General features: G+C 39.8%; 1 protein-coding gene across 5 annotated transcripts in view; it reads left to right on the top strand.

Annotated features, from left to right (window-relative positions):
- LOC128755329 (guanine nucleotide exchange factor VAV3) overlaps positions 1-21,758 on the top strand; it is an 82,216-nt gene that overhangs the window by 24,016 nt on the left and 36,442 nt on the right. For all 5 annotated transcript variants that reach the window (XM_053858614.1, XM_053858616.1, XM_053858617.1 and 2 more), the window contains exons 3-10: positions 16,967-17,025; positions 17,093-17,158; positions 17,364-17,472; positions 18,516-18,608; positions 19,382-19,450; positions 20,429-20,532; positions 20,612-20,711; positions 20,840-20,935. In XM_053858614.1, the coding sequence (XP_053714589.1) occupies positions 16,967-17,025; positions 17,093-17,158; positions 17,364-17,472; positions 18,516-18,608; positions 19,382-19,450; positions 20,429-20,532; positions 20,612-20,711; positions 20,840-20,935 (696 nt within the window). The remainder of the gene's footprint in view (positions 1-16,966; positions 17,026-17,092; positions 17,159-17,363; positions 17,473-18,515; positions 18,609-19,381; positions 19,451-20,428; positions 20,533-20,611; positions 20,712-20,839; positions 20,936-21,758) is intronic.

Genomic DNA, 21,758 nt, shown 5'->3' with positions numbered 1-21,758 from the left:
TACAAATCTGACAGCTGCATCATTATTTAAATCAGAGCTCAAGGCTTGTAAAGTCTAGCTCAGAGTCTGAATGCTGCTTAGCATATTCAGATTACTATCATTCAGTCTGGGTTTGCTTGGATTGTAAACAGACAAATTCTGCTGATTGTGTGACTTTTTGGGTGGGGGGTGGCTGAAACCGCCAGCTGAGTAGAGAGCTGAGGAAGAGTCAAAGACGTGGGTTATTGATTGCAGTCTTCCCTCTCCGTTGACTGTGATAAATTTAAGTGTGGAAATCCACTAAAAGGGTGCTACATCTGTGAACCAGCCCCCCTTCATATCTCCCTCTTTGTCCTTCAGCTGTACTCCCTCCTGCAGATAGGCAAGATATCAAATGTCTGCAATGTGCAAATGGATCCCCTGGATGTGTTCTTGTAGAGCACGGCCAAGCTGCTGTAGAGCTCATCTCCCCTGGAGGAAGATTCTAATAGACCTTTTTAGAGTGGAAACGTAATGGAGGATCAACCATTTAGGCGAATATTGTCTTTTTATTAATGTCATTCCTCCGCGGCTGGTTAATGAAGGAATCCTGCTGCAGCCTTTAAAAGTGTACCACACCCCGAACAGTAGCAGTGTTCAGTCTAAGGTTTTATGATGCCTTTTCGAACCGACAATTAAGTTTTAACCAAGTCATTATCACTGCTGGTTTTATGGTGTTTTGTTAGGCTCTGAATCTGATTGTATTTGTCTATTTGTGTGGTTGCGTTTATTGACGCATAAAATGTTATGTAATTGGGTAGATGAAAGTTGAATACAATTCTTTGAGTTTTATGGCTTTAAAAAGGTAGAAAAAGAGATTTTTATCTTGGATACTACTGCTTACGCAAATTTTGCAGTACGAGGAAATAACTGTCATGTTGCCACATGTGTGACACGTTAAAATCTGAAACCTCCCCACCCACTTCACAACGGGTGGAATCACTGACAAGGGGTCAGGGGGTTCTTGACACTGGCTTCCACTGAATTACACTCCTGACATTGACTATCGTGCTTCAAGCATGAGCGCACACACGCAGCCTCACGCATGTGCTACTCACCAGCTGCACTTTTGCATTGCGCCGCAGATTACAGCTCTGGATGATGTTGGTTTCAGGTAGAACGGTGTCGAAATTTTAGAATGACTTAGCAAAAAAAAAACAAAAAAACACTTGGTGAACGGCGTTCTAAAAAGTTCTGTATGAATAAAGCTTTATGATTATTGTTATTATTGTAGATTGTGCTCACACTTTAACACAACTAAAGTAACTTTACCATACGATAGAAAGGAGATTGTTAATCCGTGACAGAACTGTCATGGACACTTTTGTAAATGTTTTAAACTATGTAGCAGGTTTCATGTTTAAGGTTTTTTATATTGATTACTTGGCATGTACATGTATTGTAAAATTATTTTATGTACATTCATAGGTAGGCTTATCATGATGACAAATTTTGTCTATAAATTATCCCACAAATTACTGCTGATAAATGACATTATTGTACATTATTTTTGTACAGATTAACCATTAATATAATCATAATGTATAAATAAAAATACACCCTTTAAACTGTAATATATTTTACCCTTGCAGTCTTAATGTCTTATAAAGAACTTATATCTTAATATTATGCAGCTCGAAAAATACAATACAAAATGCACTCATTGTCTCAGTACTTGAACTTAAAACTACTCAGGTTTTGTCGTCAACACTGGCTCATCCACTTAAGGTTTGAAGCCAAAATATTCCTGCTTTGGAACAAATGCGACCTGAGAGGTGCCTGATGTTTTGGGTTAGAAATGAAACATATACATAGCAACATACGCCTAGCAATTGACTTGAGGTTGCCAAAGTTCATTTTAAATAATCGTGACAGGACTAGACATAGGGCCAGATTTCATGGCACTTTTACTGCGAGATGAAATGTGAAGATACTTATCTACAATTAGAAGACTGTAATCAAACAGGATGCATGTGTGAGATAAGAAAAACCTTGCGTGCGATTACTGCATAGTCATATAGAGTCTAAGCAGTTGTGGGCAAGAGTAGCTAAAATGTTAGGATTGCTTAAAAGTAAATTACCACTTAAATAAAATGTGATTGTTATAAACGAAACCAAAGTGTGTCATCTGGCTGACTGTACACATCTACACTTGCCAGCAGTTCTTGAGACTGATTTCCGAGCCAATTATAAAACTAGAGAGTGCAGAGATAGTTCAGTGGGCTGACGGTTGGCTGCATCCTAGTCGGCTGTCAGGACCTTTTTCACTGCAGTGTGAAACAAAACCGTCACCTTCAGATGTTCGTGAGAGTCTTTGTGAGAGAGGAAATCAGACGGTTCCCTTTTAAAACATTGGTATCAAAATGAGGAGATAAAACTGAAATGAATTTTTCAGTTTTATTTGAACTTTTTCACGTGTGTGTTGCAAGAAAACTTTATTTCTGTGGTTTATTTATATTGATGCCTGATGTATAAGGCAGTACCCAATTAGCGTGAGCAAAAAAAAAATAGCGTCATGCTATGTTTAAGATGAAATGTGTTGCAGAAAACTTGAGTCAAATTGATCCAAAATAACATTATTGTTTGACTGTATCCTTTACAGTCTCATCTAGCCACCTTCAATTTGTTGTCCTATTGACTGAGTTCTTGAAATTGAGGACAACAAGGTCAAGAATTTGACCTAAATAACAGACCAGAGTTGGCCTTCCTCTTTAAGATGAACACAGATGTGGACTTTTTTGACAGTGTGTGTGTGTGTGTGTGTGTGTGTGTGTGTGTGTGTGTGTGCGCACCTGTGTGCACTGAAGACTGACTCACCTCTCATTCAGCAGAAGAAAGAAGGAAGTGGGGAAATGTTACCGCAAGTGTTATCATCGCAAAGTTGAATATGAATGTAATGAACTGGCGATTCTGATAATAGGAACTGATATATTTGTGTTTAACACTGACAAATGCTCGTCGTTTTGTAAATTGTATGGCTTCCTTGAGATCAGTTGCCAAGTGTGTCAAAAGCCATTGTGAGTAACAGTGCGGCCGATGACGACAAGCTTCCCCTAAAGTTTCCGATCATCCTGTGACCGGGTGCTGACATCTGGAAGTCCAGGCGTGTGATGTTTTTAAGCTTAAGGAATGTGCACAATGTGTGCATTCCTGTTTTTATTTCTCCTCCTGAAGGTGTGTGCGTGTTTTCTTTATTTCATGAGATTCACTTTCAGTCTGACAAAAACACTGTGGGTTATGGTGTGTTCCATCAAACTTGGAAATTGGGGATAGGAGTGTTTTGCCGCATCTGAGTTGAGCACAACCCTATCACCAAAGTCAGAGAATAAGATGGCGACCTCCACGAATGTAATTCTTAAGATTGCCTTATCTAACTATGAGCAATTTCTGGACAAATACTTGCTGGTTTTACCACCAAACCTCTGGTACGTAACTCGCAGTTCTGGGAACAACCGGAACGCACCATTATTTAGCTTGATAAAAAACACAAATACATTATCTCATACTGACAGTTATTGTATTTGTTTTTCTATGACATGTTCCTACTGCACAGCATCTGTTGAAGATAAAAGTTATTACATCCTGCATGTGCGTTGCCAGGTTTGCCACCTTTACATCTGCCCCTATAGACATGTTTACAGGCGACCACTGAGTCAGGCTCAGCCGGGAGCAAAGACTACACAGGATGAAGCTCTGGGCACCACATCAGCCCTTCGTCTCTCACTGTCCTACTTTTTCAAAGCATGTTCCGTTTTGAAAACACATCTACTTCAGAGAAACTGCACGAGAATCACTCGTTCATAGATGGGTTGAAAGGCTCATGCAAGAAAATCAATTTATATTGCTTTGATTTTCATAGTGTCCATTTACACCCTCCCAAGTCTATTTTCAGAGCAATTATAGAAGAACAGAGCCACATATAAATTACGGCTTAAGTCTTTTATGCAACGCTGCGCTGTATATCTACCAAGCATTACAGCTGATTCTTTTATAAGCGGGCTGAACCTTGGAACTGCAGCTCTCTCAGACTGCAACATGGAGTGTTTTTTTATGAACTTGTTGTCAGACTGAAAATGTGTACCACTTTGATCAGTGATAAAAGCAAGTGAAATTGCTTAGAACAAAATGCCCAAGACTTTTTGGTAAGAATATGATTGGTAAGAAGATGAATCTGTTCAGAATCATGAGTTTATATTGCCATGGATTATTCACTTACACATCTGAATATCCATGCATATTGATCTTGATTCAGTCCTGCTCTGTTGCCACCTGCTGATTCCCATGAAAATAAGTGTTGATTTTTCAAGTCTGTCATGATTCGCCAAAGGCTGTTGATGCTTTTCCTTCGTTATATCTTCACAGCTCATAACCGTGTATATTGGTGTGTGTGTGTCGCTATTCAAAGAACATGCACATGTTCGTCTAAGGATTGTTTGGCTGTCACATAGAGATCCATTTGAAACCACGCAGAGGACGGTATGTGTGTCTGTGATTCATATTCCAGATGCTCAAGGCTCCTTCAGTGAGGGGGCTGGGGTCTTTTTTCCTCTGTGTGGATTCCCAGAAGTGCAGGTGGAGTGGGCGGTTGTGCTGGCATTGGAAGTGCTGGTGACTTTACAAGCTAATCTTCATCCCCAGAGCGTGTTCTGTAGATCCTGCCCTGCAACTGATGCAACGCCTTGTCAATGGGAAGAGTTAGTTTAAGTTTCAGTTCGTCATGCGGAGCGTTGTCGAGGAAATGAAGATGGAGGTCATGATTGATGATTTATATTATGTGTCAGGTTGTGGTTTTGCTTTGATGGGAATAACAGCAGTGTGACTCCAGGAATATGTGTGCTATTTTCATCCTCACACTTAAACATAGTCAATACGGGAGATGAATACTTGAGTCGTAGGCGTCTGTTTCAGTCTGTCCTGAAACTGCACGCTCATCTTTTAGGACCATTAAGAATGTTTTCTCTTCAGCCTGAGCACATAGCTGTACTTTTGCATCTTGATGGCCCATCTTGGATCTTCTCTTGCCCATTTTTGATACTGCAGGGATTAAAAAAATAAACCTTAAGGAGACATGAAGCTAATTTTTTATCTTGGTCAAAAAATGAATTGTTCATAATCATTTAAATAAAATAGGAAATAATCAGAAAAAAAATTACCCTCACAATCACATTCTGACTTTTTTGCAATATCAATATTTTTGACAACCAAAGCCAAAATAAAGAAGTAATGGGATGCTATTTTTTATCATAATTTTAATTGTTTTGGTTTAATATCTTCCAATCATTTATTATGTATTTAATAATCATCAGTAAATACTTCCTTACATACAGATGACTTTCCTTGCTCAGACATTCAGGAGATAAACTGCATTTCAAATGTACTATTTATTTATTTTATTTACTCCACAAGACAGCGCTGGTTAGCCACAAATCACACATCGAATAGAGAAGCTGCAGGCCACAGGAAATTCATCATGGGCCACGAACGGCCCCGGCTGCAGACCTTGTCATGTCTGCTTAATAGGGTCTGGAACACAGAACAATGTAATACAATGTGTCTTCCAACCCCAAATACATCTATTTACCATAAACTTTGGAGAAAAGAGCTCAAACAGCTTTTTATTTTGGGAAGTTCAGATGTATGTCATGCCCAAAACGTTTCCTATAAAGAGTTTAGTGATCAGATCCTAGTTCAAGCAGTAAATGAAAAGAGTGACACGGCCAGCCGTGAGTCTGAACTGATGTTCTGTATATGATTTAGCAGGAATGATAAGGCAGCCATGCACATTGCTGCCGTGACTTCAGTTGAAGCTGTAATGATTCATGCATCATGGTTTGTCAAATATAACCTTTTAAAGCAGATGCAACAGAGAAAAAAACAGCCGAATCCGTCCGTCTAAGTGCAGTGATTTAGAAAGCATTTGCTCACAAAGATAATACAGACTCCTCGGGGTATTCTAAATGATGCTAACCCACTTTCGCCACATAAGCTGGCTATTTGTAGACACCGTTAGGCGGCCCAGACTGAAAAACGTGCTCTTCAAATACTCAACATTTGAAGACAGAAATTTCCCTCTGTTCAAGGTTTCATCATGTTGATTCATTTAACGTTGGAAATTGCATCAGAATTAGTCCAGTAGGCAACCACAGAGCAACTTGGTTAATGAGAGGACGAGTTGAAAGAGACAGAGTTTGATGAAGCCGTGATGCAACCGTGATTTATCCATGCTCACACATTTGACCGTCCAGATGAGCCGATAATAGGACCAATAAAAGCTATCAGGCTGACCTTAAAGCCAGCCAGTATGTAACACCGTAAGGTTCCTTCTCATTTACTCCTCAGCCTTTTTAAACATTGAGGCGTTATTACAGATGTCGTGATGGTTACTGTCTCCATCGAGACTTGGATTTATGTGAGTGCTCTGGTCGTGGTTAACGCTGCAACCAGTCTCCACAGAGGACGGCCGTAAAACAGCTGACATCTCAACTACTATGATGAAGGGTTGTGAGGAGCAGTGGGATGGATAACACCGGTGTTGTTTTTGTTTACCTACAGATGTGCCTGTAAATCAAGCTAAAGTGTTGCACATATGTGGAGGATGGGTCTCCGATGAGCCCGGAATGTCTGAGATGATTTCCCTCAGTGAAGTAAACAAAATAAAATAAAATAAAAAAATCCAATGAGTACTACACCCTTTGTATGGCATATTTTATTTATTTACTAATGCCATTGTTTTTCATTATAAACATAGCATTTCTGTCTTCACCGAGGAGCAACATCAGAAGGTCTTTTTAATTAACATTTTAAATAAAAAATAGCCGAAAATACCTTCAAGCAAAATAGAGATGTTGAGATGAAGCCCTGTGAAGTCAACGCAAAACTTTAATTCATTAGATTTTATTGCTTAAGTCCCACCCCTAATTCAAACCGATTGAGTCAAAATATTGCAAGTCACGATAAAATATTGTGTCAACCACGAGCTGTGACTCAGCCTGGCCGGAGCGAAGTGGTCTGTATGAGCTGCACATTTTTTTATCAGTATGAAAGTAAGCTGTGATGCACTGTCATTTTCGTAGCACTGTTTGTGTGTCATCATTGAACATTTTAGATATGATCAGGTGCACATCATTACGGCAGGATAGAGAAGCCCTTCTACACTTCATTGTACTTTTTAACATGGCAAATGTCTGGGATGCATGTGAATGCAGGTTTGCGAGACATATCCACGTGTGAAGCTGGTTGGGATTGGATTAAGATTGTCTGTATTTGTTTGCATGAAGAGAAAGAAAAGGGAGCGAGACAAAAAGCCAGTTCCCAGAACAAAGCAGCGGTGCTGTTCCACGCACACTACCTTTCTCAGGCTAATGTTGACAGAGTACAGCATCTGAGTTATAACTGAAAATGCGTCATTTGGTATCAAAAATACCTCTAAAACACGTCTCAGAAATATTGATGAATAATCTGGTTTAAATGAATGGAAGTGTGGTTCACAATTTCTCTGGTGACTTGCTGTTATGCTTACATGAGCAAGGACTATCAGGACTATACTGGCGATAATAGATGGCAATCAGAAAATACATGTTTCCCCTTATGTATGGAACTGTTGGAGAGCAGAAAGTGGTGTCCTAGATTTGTAATCGCCTTTAATGTGATAAAAGAATGGTCCGAACCACTTAACTTGCTCCCTCGCTCTGTTCTCCACATTCAAGTGTCCTTTGCTAAGCCTTAAAATAACTCCTCAACGTCCAATCGTCACTGTCTCTATTGCTGCTGCGGTAGGAAACCAAGAACAACTCAAAACTTTGTTTGCCTTGATTCATGCAGAAGAAAATCACTGCCTGTAGAACTGTGGTTCAGAAAGTCACACACTTGTAAGCTGCCTCATTTTTAATGCCACTGAGAGTGTAAAACCCAAGAAGTGATAAGTGGAGCGAAGTTGTCCTAATTCACAGGGACTTTTTTTTTTGCCAAAGCTCTGCTCAAACCATAACTTATGCATCGCCAGGGAACTGCTTTAACTCTCGTTTCATTTGTGTGACCCAAAAGACAGCCAATGGTGGAGGAAAGTTTTGTTTTGAGCATTCTCTTTCACTTCGACGTCTGAAGTCAGTTGAGTTGGAGGGCAAGTTTGGACGTCATATGAAGGTCAATTAGATTTCCTACAGGGCCACATTAGAAACTGCTGTGAGGGACCACCATCAAAAGAAAGACAGTGATGACTGCAAAACAAGACGGAAAATATAACACAAAATAACACACAAAATAACACAATGCACCTAAAAAGAAGTATAAGTAAGGATATTAAGAAGTCTAAATATGAATAGAATAGAGAGCTACTAGCCGCTGCACCCGCGCGTGCCGCCATCTTGCCATCATATGCCATGAAACCTATTGAAATATTTCAATTTATATGCATTTAATTTGAATATAAATCAACATAACTATGGACCAGACGCTCAAGATAAAAAGGCAATATTATTTCAAATGATTGAAATAGTATTTGAAAATATATTTTCAATAATCCTTTAATGTATTTTGAGGAACATAAAAAACACAGAAATGGCCATAGTGACTAAAAGAGAAAGAACAAAAAAAGGCAGAAGAATTACAATATATCAGTTCCACGAAAATACAGGAATTGGGCCGAACTTTGCCCCGGTCTGGTCTTGTATGATCACAACAAATCTGTACGTATAAGGAGAATGCGGTGTCAGATATCTGAGCTATTTTCTAATGTCCTGACTTCTTCCATCCACTGCATTTTTATGAATGAGTTGGTAAACAGGGCAGAGAGATCAGGCCATCGAGGCCCACTTCCCATGAAGTGATGTCAGCACTTTGCAGTCTCCCCTGTCAATCACTCGGTCCCGCCGGGTGGAAGAAGTGACACAATGTAATGTGTTGTGTTTCCAAAGCTGAGGAAAAACCGCTTCAAAGACTTTGGGAAGTTGAGAGGGAAACATGAAGGGATGCCCATGCGGAGCTCAGGACGTTGTTTACAACTAGGCGTCCAAGTCAACCTGGAAAGCTGACTCTCGGGTACAGGGCAGGAATTAAAACAGACTCCTTTCGGCTTAATTCGCCACCTGGATGAAAGACTCTAAAATCCAAGTTTATGTTTTCCATTGAAGCAGCCCTGAGGGAAAGCACTCATCGCCATTTGCTTAATTTCATACTTAGTTAACTGCCTGATGGTGTTGCGATAGCGAGGGAATGAGCTTCTGGTGTCGTTGTGATTGGTTTGGGAGTGGAGAGATGAGGGTTATGTCTTCAGCACGGCTGCCACAAAGGATTTAATGAGAGTTGCAGCAGCACAACAGCACGACAGCAAGAAGCTCCGGCTCTTCTTGCTCCAGATACGGAACTCTCTTGGATTATTAATGAGCACGTCTTAATAAAGAGATGGGAATCAGGGAGAACGCAAATGTTAAAGTTTTATACCAGCTTTTATCACATTCATTTAAATTGTGTTTTACAATGACAATGGGCACTTTTCAGTATAATTCAGAGATATGATTTCATTTCCTTCGACTAAATGTTTTTGCTAATCGACCCACCCATTTAGTGGAAAAACATGGAATATACTTATTTTTAATGGAAAAAAATTGAGTCGGATCAGAGCGTGGCTTTTTAATCGACGCTACTGAATGCAGCTAGCATGTTTTAATGTAGTATCAAGGACGCATGTAGGACGGCATGTTTGTCACAAGTGATTATTGAATTTGTCATTACTTTAAGAGGATTTCTTGCTGTTCATCATCAACACTATGTCTTTTGTTTTCATTTAACTATAACTGCGACATTTAACGCAGGCTTAGCTCATGAGGTTAGCATGACATTAGCAACCAGGCGTGGCTCCATCCCTTTTCCGCATCCAATACCGACACTGCAGCCTAGAGGATAGATCGATGCCTTCTACTTGTCACTCAAAAGTGTGTTTATGCATGTGAGCTGGTAAATACCAACGCCTGAAAACACAACACCGCTGCAGTTGTGATCAACTGCTTTGGCTTTATGAAAACGTGACGGTTTTAGGCTTTTTAAAAGTGCATCATGGCAAAAATATTTGAATAATTCAATAATGAAAACAAAAACACAAGGCTGTACACCTGGTTGGACGCGTCATTGTAAAATCAGAAAGACATTACAGCATGTCAGCCAAAGTGAAATTGAGAGTATTTCGGCAAATAGATTGGATCTGACTTCTTCTTGGAAAATGTCAGACACCCAATACTGGTGATGTGTATAACTAGTGGTGTAGTCAAGACCACTGCAACCGAGACCGAGACATTATTGAGACTGGGACAAGACCAAGATATTTGGAGGTTGAGACGGAGACAAGACCAATACAGTATATATAAGGAGTCTCATACTGATCCACGAATGAGCCGCAGTGGGTGCAGGCACACATTGTTAACCAATCGGTGTCAGCTGAAACAAGCAACACCAGTCTGACAATTAACAGGCTTCAAAAACTGGCACCAGCTGTGTCTCTTTTGTGGATCACTTATAGACATATCAAAGAAAAAATTACAATGAAATACGGCTGTTTTTCTCTGTTGGTCACGACCAGTCTTGCATAGAAATCCTTAGCCTGTACAGTTTGAGACCGAACAAGACATTGCATTAGAGACCGAGATGAGACCCTAAAAAAGTGGTCTTGAGACTTGTCACATGACCAAGACCAATCTCGAGTACTACAACATCATTGATCGCCATAGCTGTTACTGTCATAAAGACAGTGGCATACACAGTGTTAATATTATGTTCTCAACTTAACAAAGATGACCCGTCACAACGACCTGAGTGCAGTGGTCAGTACCTATCAAAAATTATGTTGGATGCAAAAAGCTCTCAGTGGGGTGCAACTTAAAAAAATCGCCTCATGGAATATTCTTTAAATAACATGAGACAAAAATATGGCATTTCATTTCCTCCTGTCTTGTGCAACCAGGTTGAGTCAGAGTTAATAGAGGCTGGAGTCATGAGACAGAACCTTGCGCTCTTTGTGATATACAATTTGACCGGAAGCTGCCTCTTTCTTTTCCTGATGATGAGTCCTTTTTTGTTGCTTTTGCTCTACAGATAACGCATGCATTCATCAGTTTGCTAAGCGATCGCTTTCCAAACCATGAAAAGCTATAGCGCCCCCACATGACATTTCAGTCACTGCATCATCGCATCACTGTTAAATAACGTTTGCTACTTCATGACTCAACGAATAACTTAGCGTCAGCTGGTAGCGAGGATAGAAAAACAATCACTTTGTTGCGCATGAATAATTTACTGGCGCTTGGCTCTGTGTTGTCTGCTGCTGTGTTAGTGGACTGGTGGACACTGCTGGTCTCTTTCCAGTCTGCTGATTCAGAGTGTGTGAAATTCACTTGCTGTTACCTGACCTGTCAGCAGAGCTGGCAGATCACACGTGTGTGAACATCAGAGCCGTAGGCTGTGTGCGTTTGAAACACCAGCGATCTGCGTGGGCGTGGGTCTGTGAAAGTGAGGCCAACGTGTGATCGTGCTGGGCTCCGGTGTTGTTGCGCTCATGTCGAGGAAGTGGAGGTCTTGTTGATGTGATTTGCCTGTCTGTCGTTGTCAGGTGATGAGAAAGGACTGTCTTTAACTTGTTTGAGGTGAGCTGCAGTGTGAAAGTGGAAGTGTGATGAGCACACACAGAGAAACACTTGGCTCGGAGTTGCAGCTGGAAAACATTGTCACAGCTGCAACAGTTAATGAGTCATAAGTATCGAATGACCAAACTTTCCCGACAACCGGCTCTTATTGTGTCATCTGTGTTCACTTCCAAGGAACATCCTCATTCGTTCATTAGTTTCAATCCAGAACTCATTGGGTTTTCCCTTCCCTCAACAATTGAGGATGCCTTTCAAGACAGGCAGGAAAGTGAAGTCAATAACATGTTAAAGGAAAAGGTTGAACCAAAATCAATACAAACACACATCTAAAATAACTGAACCACGAAATAAAGGCTTTGGGAAACTTGAATTTTAAGTTTAAAATGTAACACTCCATTTCAGGGTTCTGCCCAGCTACTCTGGGAATGCTCCCCTTTAGTTTTTATAAATTGAATTTGCTTACACTCATGTTCTATTGGGCTATTTAGGATACGTATAGCATTACAGTTATCTTGCGATGCGATACATATCCTGATATAGGAGTGGTGATACAATACATTGTGATTCATTCCTAAACTGCAAGATATTTGCCATGAAGAGTCGCCATTTCAAGGGGGAGAATCAATGCAGTACAAAACAATGTGCATGGAAACAGGTTTACTGACAGATTTTGCAGTACAACAGTGGAATGAACAACTTCCTTAATTTACAAAATACCACCAGTGTACAGAAAGAAAGTGTTATAGTATTTAACGCATTAGAAATAGAGCGGCATATCCAAGTATCTATGTATTAAATATTGATATGGCAGACTTGATACATCGAGACAATATCACATAGTCAAGTATTTCGATATATAAAAAATATCGCAATATTTGAGCATTTGTGCATTTTCTTACACCCTTAGTGTGCAGTTTTATTTTTATTATTTTACAAATGTAGCTGAATCTCAAACAGACATAGTCAACTTATATATAAATATATAGTTAGACTTAAATACTGTACGGCCACTTTGCTAAAAAAGCATCGGTAACAATGGGCACTGACAAGGACTACAACAATGGCTGATGCACAAGCGCTTTCATCTGCTTTTTTTTGTTTTACTGAATTACTTCTAAATATGTTCTGTCAATTTTCAATATATACTTACAAGCCAAATCACGTTTGCAGCAACTCATAAAACTTCATTGTGACGAATGAACATTTACTTGGGGTGTGCAGCCGAGCTACGTGGTGAATTACCTAAAGTTGTTTTTGGAGTAGTGGATCGGTCTCTTTCTCAGGGGTTATGTTGGCTGCTGGCAGGTGAGAATGTTTCACATGGTTGCATCTGCAATGTACGAAAACACAGGAAACCTCAGTTAAGCAAGTCAAACCTCACCGTCTCATGTCACATCCATTCCCTCTCCATCCTTGAGAGTTAGCTTCACATTTAAAAAAAGAAAAACAAAACAAACAAAAAAACTTTCCCCTTCAAAAGTGCTGGTTCTGATGCATCTAAACTAGGCCGTGTGATTTCTCTCATCCCAGATTACAAACAGAATTTTACTGATGAAGTGTTTTGATGAAATTTCAAACATAGCCTGTAAACAGAAGAGATGTTGAGACAGACAGACACACGGGAAAAAGCCCGGGCGAGCAGTTTAGTTTTTAATCAAGAACCAGAGGAAACTGAACGACAGAATGGCTGCTAGATGAAAAAGAGCAGTCTTCTAAAGAGACGTATATTTCACGCAGACAAGATGTGACCACATGAGACAGCATTCATTACTGTTTCAAGTCTTAATATAACTCTCAAGTTACTTTCAGGTCCATTTTATGTTGCAATTTTTCTTCCCACATTGCTATTAATTGTTACATTTAAATGTAAAATTAAATATATATTTTTTTAAATGAATAATGCTCATTCAGATTTTTCTGGTCCCTCAAAAAAAAAACAAAAAAAAAAACATGTTCATAAAATGCCAATATGTATTCCGCCCCACCTGGTGACCAAAAATATTCACCTCAAATGAAGGACTGCCAAAATGTATTAACATCTTTGAGAGATCTTTATTATTTATAATGAGAGTCATTAAACAAAATCCATATAAAATAAAAAAAAAATGTCTAATGAAACAATATAGTTTCATCATGTCATGACTTGATCTTTTATCTGTTTTCTTTGTTTTCAAATATTTTAGCATCAAAATTTAATTTGAGGCTTCACTGAATGAAATTTAATTTCCCACCTCTGTATTAACAGGTCGGTCCCTCACTCATAGTTAACTAACGACAAGTTTAGATTTGTTTACAAAGATAATAATTTGTATATTATATTGAATATAAACAGCTCAGCTCAAGTCAATTCAAGACACACCATGTTTAAAATATTCACTGAAACCTAAAATCGTTCTTAAAACGCTGTTTTTTCTTCCCTCTTGCTGAGGTCGGTATGGCCATTTGAACATTGGCGAACTGCTCATCACAGACACTTCTCTCCTCTAATGCTCCAGTACAGAGTTCTCGACCGTGTCCTTGTCCTTATCTAATATCTAGCTATTTAATATAGCACACATTTCCTCCCCCAGCACATCTCTCAACAAGATGACAGCCTCGATAATAATGTGTAGACTCCACTTTTCTATTATAAAACTTTGGTGGACAGCATCAAAGGAATGCCAACAAGCCTTGGTTGATCCTTTCAGCTTGATGTCTCAACAGTCTCTTTTCGACTGAACAGGCACTGACCATCCTCACGATCTCATCATCCTTTGGCTCTTAGTTGTAATTCTCTTGTTAGATCATCGGAAATATCAGTGAACCATCAACTATAAGGTCATTGACACACAGATCAAAAATATTCCAAAGCCGGAGGTTGACATTATACATAAATATAAGATATTCTGATGATGTTCATTTCTAAACGTGTTTTTTTTGTGCAGATAATTAATTTAACAATGATTTTAGATCTACTTTGCTTTTTCAGAAATTATTTATAAAACAGCAAATTATGAGACGAATGAAATGAGCCTAGATACGTATTTACTCATTGACATAGTTACTCACAATCATACCCTACAGAGAGTCTGGACTGACTCATTAATTCAGAAAGACTCAGACGTGGGTCACTTACAGTAAGTTGAATTTGAACCTGGGTCCTTCCTGCTTGCAAAGTACAAGTAACAAATGCACCAAAGACAACGCAACACTCTCTTGCCTGAAAGCTCCATGCACATTGTTACAAATGTGTTGCAACAGCCCTGAGGCTTTCACATTTCTTCTTGACTTACTTTCACTCGAGATGAATTGGAGAGTGTTTGCTACGTTGTCCTCAATCTGCCCTCAGTCTGGCTTCAAGAGCCTCTCTCCTCTCTGGGAGTTGTGATCTAATCAATGTGGCCATTTTGAATGGAGTGTGACCAGGGTGAAATCCAGTGGCTGCCAATATTTACCAAGAAATCACGCACAACACTGCGCTACACTTGTTGGCATATTTTAAACTGCTGTGCTGTGCTGATGATTTTAAGTGGGACAGCAACAACAGATTGTGTGTGTTGAAAATCCATCTCCTACTGTGCTCGGGGGGCTAACTAAAAATAGCAAGTGAGTGGGGCATATATTGAAAAGAGGTGGTGATCTTCTGCCTATAAATCATGTCTGTCGAGTCTTCTGGCAGGGCATGTCCTCAGCTGCCCTCCTGAGGCAGACCAGCTGGTATCGATCCGTCCAGCACGGCAGAAAGAAGCTTTTAGGAGCCCCTCAGATGTTGGATCTCCAGCTGTAGGTTTCGATTCCTATGATCGTTTAATACACATTTCCAAACTATTTAACTCAGTTTTAAGGAAACTAGCAGACGCAGGTGCTTCAATTGCTCTGCTGTGAATCATTACGTCCAGGAGTGGTCCGGCAGGACGGGTTTATTAGCCTGCATCAAAGAGTCCAGTGCCCCTGCTGCGGTGCTTCACAGACCCTCTGAGCTTTCTCTCATGTACACACACCGCCTGCAAGAAAGGCCTCGCTTAGCTACTGTGTGGTTCTATGTTCCTCGCCTGACAAGTAAAGAATCACTTCAGTTCTTGAGCTCTTTTGTGTTTAGATATGTCACAGAACTCCACAATTGTACATGGATCTTTGTAGGTGTTTTTCCCCTTCATGAAATCTCAGCTGTGCCGACTGAAAGGTCTTAGTTTGTGTAATGACTGTGCTCACAGGCAGAAATAATTGTGACTTCCTGACATTTGCAGGAGCTGAGCACTGGGTCCCGAACTAGAGAGAAAGTGTAGCCTTCGTATCTCTGGTCGTTGTTTGAGTCATACATATATAAATGTAACTGTTAAATCCTAAAATGTGCATTGTCTTCCGCCTCTAAAACTTTCTGTGTGACCAGTTACAGATACATGAAGCATCACATGTCATGTGATCTCAGACATGATGACTTCTTGATTCTGGCGGAGAATTGAGCTTTTATGATGTTTACATTGCTGCGGAACGAAGAACAAATCCTTGTGTTTCCTCTGTGACCAGTGGGGGGGGAGGGAAAAACCAATTGTGTGGCCAACATTGATCCGTGTGAGCCTGTGCTCGGGGGCAAATGTATCTCCAGCACATCTGTGTGTCATATCACCAGATAAATCGCCCACCTATATCTGCTCAACACCAAGAGTTACTGCTGCTTGGATCCAAGTTCAGTGATTTCATTTCAGTGGCCGCCCCTCAGCCAGACTTTGTCAGGAGTGTGAAATATAATATTATGAGCAGTCATGATTGCATGTAGTTTACTTGACAATATTATTGATGTCGCATTATTTCCGACAATCGATGTTGCTATACAGTGCAACTGTGACAGAGGTCCGTTTGAACACGTGTTGTCGAATCAAACATGTGCTCACAAGCGCTCTCACGAGCTAAATCGGCGATTTCATTTATTTGCAATCCTTTTTCTTTTTATTATGTATTTGGACTCCTGTTCACAGATGACGTCGATTCAGTCACTGTCAATTGAGTTGATGCTGCTGCGCTCTAGTGTCCATTGGTGGAAGTGCAGCTCAGAAAATCAAACGAGAAATCGAACGACAGAAGTCAATAGCTTAAATAATAACATTAGGGAATCACTGCCCATATGTGTAAACCTTTACTTTATGTTTTCTCTGTGTGTTTGCAAAAGAAAATAGCACACAGTATTTGATGCAAATGCTGACTGAGCATTTTTCACAGAGGCCCACCACAACTGTCTTCAATACAAACTGCGTGTCCATTAAGTTTTTATTTTTTATTTTTTAAGTTCCAAGTGTGATTTGTGCGGATGCAAAACTTAATTTGTCTTGTTGTGATTGCAGGTTATGGACACGTTGTCTAAACTCTCCCACTCTATCATTGCGCAACAAACAGGAATCAGGTGTGTTTCAAAGATTAAACAAATCTATGTTCTGTTTGGTTGGTATTTGACGTGTGTTTCCGCTCAGGCCTTTTCCAACTGAAGAAAGTGTTGAAGATGAAGACATCTATAACCACTTAGAGGACCTGATTGAGTAAGTGCTACTTCCCCCTCAAATGTACAAAAAGTGTTGCATCTGTGCCCGGCCTACGACTGCAGGCTGTCGTGCTAAACAATGGCATTTGTGAGCGGGAGTCTTTTTCTCAAGCTTCAGATGCACCTTTTAAATTAACACACTTTAATGCACTTCTCAAGTCATGCACATTGTATTTTATTAATTCTTTTTTATCATCCTACAGTGAGAACGGACTCGAGGATGAGGAAGATCTCTATGACTGTGTGTATGATGATGAAGATGGTGGCGAGATCTATGAGGACCTGATGAAAACAGAGGTTCTCCCACCTCCGGTCAGTGCCCTCAATGGACAGTTTCCCTGTCTATTCCACGCTTCAATCACTTAATCCTTTAAATGAACAATGATTATAACATAAAATGTACCATGATTAGTCAAATGTGAAAGAGCCATAGAGAGTTTTTTCTCAAATGTAAAGCATTGTTCTTTGAGGTTGGTGAGAGGTGACCAAGGCGACACCAATAGAAAACAGAAATGCTGTTTCATATTACTTTCTTAACAGCAACAGTCTCCTGGCTTATTAAACTCATGGCGTGATTCAATTTCTTGTTTAAATAACAGTTCAAATTCAGGGAAAAGAGCTACTTTCAACTTTACAACAGTGTAAGCAGCACCTCAAAATGACATGAAGAAGCTGACAGAGATGACAAGTCTAAACTTTGAACTCTTCCACACATTAACAATAACAATGGACTTTCAGTATCCCGTTTTTTTCTGCCACTTGATAAGAGCAATGTCCAGGTGTAGGTAGGGGTAGGAGTGAGCAGCCAGATGGTCTTCTCTCTGTCAGTGAGTGTGGCAGCATGATTCCCATGAAAAACAATGCATAAAAACATTTTATGCTAAAAAAACTGTCCCTCTTACTGAAATAAAATGTAACATTTTAAGTGAACCAACCTGTTAGTCTCACTCATAAATGTCGTCTCTTTGGAAAGCTCTTGTTTTCTTCTTTCAGAAACAGTACATATTCTTTTAATCGCACTGTTCAGGAGTTATTGTCCAGAGAAGACCGTATAACTCATGAACCAAGAGGCTACCATGAAATCTGCTTGCTGGGTTCCTTCGTAATGCCAGTTACAGGAGCATGATGTCTTAGGATTTTAGTTATTTAAAATGCTGCCTAAGAATAGAGCTTGGTATGACAGTTCAAAAGGAAGATGTAGATTGATTTCAAATGACCAGAAACACCTGAAAATATTTGATGGATTTCAAAGGTTTGCTTACAGTCTTTTCACATTATTTACGAAATAAATATACCTGTATGTGACACTGCTACACAGTAACACATAGTAACTGGAGTGTGTTTGTGTCTTACAGAAGCAGACAGAGACAGACATCAGGGGCTGCTGCCTCACAGAAATCAAGCAGACCGAGGAGAAGTACACAGAGACGCTGGACTCAATAGAGAAGGTACTGTAACTCCTCCTCTGTAAACAAAGTTTGCAGACAGATAACTCTGGATACGGCTGGTTGGCCAGTTTGTCAAAGGTGCAATACAACTGACCTGCAAGGAAGTAAACTATTTTTGACATAAAAAAAGCTGGAGCTGTAACATTTTACAAAGAAGAACAAGAGAACCTGCCTGCATACGACTTCTCCCTTTCAACTTTTGAAACTTCATAATTGGTTTTGACCAAAAACTACAAAGTCTAAAACCTTTTTTGGACTTTTCTTCAGACAATATTAGCCATAGGAAGATTATAGATGTATCATTAGATGGATGGATGGATGGATGGATAGACTCATAGATAGATTTAAATCTCTCTCTCTCTCTTTCGCTCTGTGGGTGACTTCTTCTCCTGCCACTCATCCGTTTCTCTATTTTCTCCTGTGAATGTTCACAGCCAGAAAAAAGACCATAGCCTGATTTCCCACTGGAGTATCTCACTCGATGAGTTTCGATATGAAGTGGATGTTGGAATTTAGTTTGAGCTCGCCTCCTCGTTTGAGGTGTGGAGGTGACCATGTGGCAGGAGTTTTTCTGACTTGGAACCCATTTCGTTCAGTGAATTCTGAGCGCGTGATTATTGCTGCGACCTCGAGAAGTCCCCCTTGTTGGTTCTGTTCTGCTGACTGCAGCAGTTTGCGACTTGGTCTGATAATATAATAGCTTCCAGCCAAATGACTTTCTCAGTGGTATTCTGGGGGGACCTAAGACTTTAGCTTTTCCTTCCTCTCTGCAGCACTTTATGACGCCCCTCTCCACGTTCCTGTCCACGGTCGAGATGGAGAACGTGTTTGTGAACATCCCGGTAAGTCATCAGATTGGGCTGTGAGGTGTCAGCCACGCAAGTCTTGAACACTGCACTCTACTTCTCAATGAAATGTCATAGCAGATGGAATGTCCGCTCATTTCCTACGTGATGCTGACATCCCAGCGCTCAGCATATTTAGATAAGAGATGTGCAATTTTATGTGCAACATTTTGGCCAGTCAGGAGCATCATACATTAGTTTGCACCCACCAGGCAAATACATAACTGCTGACCTGGCTGAGCTGCATCCCTGGGTCCACCTTAAAAGCAACTGACCACTGCAGTCATAGAACACTCAACATTGTGTGGAGGCCGTCATCGTCGATTCACAGACTATGCACTATAATTACCACTTGGTGGCGGTAGAGGACAAGACTCGCGGTCCGTAAATGCAGTTGTGCCTGGGCAAAAATGTATGTCCAACAATAAAGTAAAATAAATGAAATATAAACTAGGAAAACATTCGCAGATTTTACATTTTCACCCATTAAGTTATACATTATAAACCCAATTGGGCTGTTCATTACTATTCCACCATGTTTTCCCTTTAACTATTTATTTAGGTTGTATGATTTAAAATGAGACTCTTATAGTAAAATGTGTATAAAGTGAAAGAATATATATTATCAAGGGCACATTTTGAGCATGCAACATGTAATGGACAATTATACTTTCCCAGTTTATTATACTGTAGAACCAACATTTAATATTTTTAATCTGACCTCGTGTCTTTTGGCCTCCTCACACTCGTCTCATGATATAATGTGGCGTTGTAAGGAATTGAATTGCCCATTCCTGATTTAGATCCTCCTTTTGTCTGCAGATTGCATCCCATTGCAACCCATATAGAATATTTTTCTTGTTTTACAAAAGCAAATTTTAATGTGTTTTTCCAATTTTGTGTGTGTACTGGTTTGTATATATTGTTCTTTTATTCATGTGTACATGAGTCAATAAAGTTATTTGATGACTTCAGGACCTTGTTAAAGTACACAAATGCTTACTACTGGAGATACAAGACTCTGTCCTAGCCAGAAGTGCCCAGAACCTATACCAGATCTTCATCACCTACAAAGAAAGGTAAAGCCTGAGAATACGCTCCACCGGTGTCAGTGTCACTCACCTGCCTAGGTATTCAATTCTTCTGTGTGTGATCCAGGTTGTTGATCTATGGGAAGTACTGCAGCCAAGTGGAAACTGCTATCGCCACGCTGGACGACATCTGCAAAGACAGAGAGGACGTTCACATGAAGCTTGAGGTCGGTTGTCTTCTACCATCATTATTTCAAGTAGATTTTCTCACACCGTGAGCTGAAACTGCACTTTGTGACACTTGGTAATTTATTGGAGCCTCACACTTGGTTTTATTTATGCATCTGTCTTGCAGGAATGTTCAAAGCGGGCCAATTATGGCAAGTTCACACTGAGGGATCTCCTGGTGGTTCCCATGCAGCGAGTGTTGAAGTACCATCTTCTCTTGCAGGTACAGCACAGCTTGTGGTTTCAAGTTTTGCTGTATGTATTTTTCACGAGAGCTGTTAACACACGTATGTTACTGTTAACACGAATGAGTCGTACAATGGTCTGAGAATACATATGAAACACGTGAGACTTGTTTTAATGAAGTAGAATAATGTTCTACTTTCTCCATACACAAAAAATCATCTTATAATTTGAGCCTTTCGACACCATTGGTTTGCCCGTCTTGCAAAAATAACTTGAAGATGCACAGATTTGGATGAAACTTTCAGGAAATATGTGAAATGGGACAAGCAATAAATCACTTCCAGACAATTGGGAGATTGTGTTGGGGTTGGACTGAAGTTGCTAAGTGGAGGTTGGCACTCTCTTAGTGCTTCTCTACCTTATTTTTGAAGTGACAAAAAGCATCAGTGAGTTTTAAATGCTGGTTACTGACCACATAAAGTTCTGTAAGTGAAAATAAAAGCTAAGCAGTAACTAATATATAATATAAACTAATATGTAATATAGTAATAAAGTAATAATAAGTAATAAAGTTAAAAAGAGAATTAAACATGACAAATATTATTCACTTAAATTAAATTTAAATCACGAATCGCGGTCCATTTCTTTCATATTGTGTTTCTTTTTCCTCTTCTTCTTTCTATGGTTATTATTACCAGTAACATTGGAATTATCTTCATTTATCATGTGCCACCTATTTACTGTTTCCCACCACCAAACTGGAATTCTCATTTAGTTTTGGTTGAGATGTCACAATGTATCATGCAGTGCACCTGGAATTGGTGCAAAAAAAATGTTCCCTGTGAAAGAAAGAGTATATG

Source organism: Synchiropus splendidus, chromosome 3 (assembly GCF_027744825.2).
Source record: "Synchiropus splendidus isolate RoL2022-P1 chromosome 3, RoL_Sspl_1.0, whole genome shotgun sequence".
NCBI classification, from domain to species: domain Eukaryota; kingdom Metazoa; phylum Chordata; class Actinopteri; order Syngnathiformes; family Callionymidae; genus Synchiropus; species Synchiropus splendidus.
Note: the sequence above shows the minus strand (reverse complement) of the source record. Positions and strands in the feature narration are given on the sequence as shown.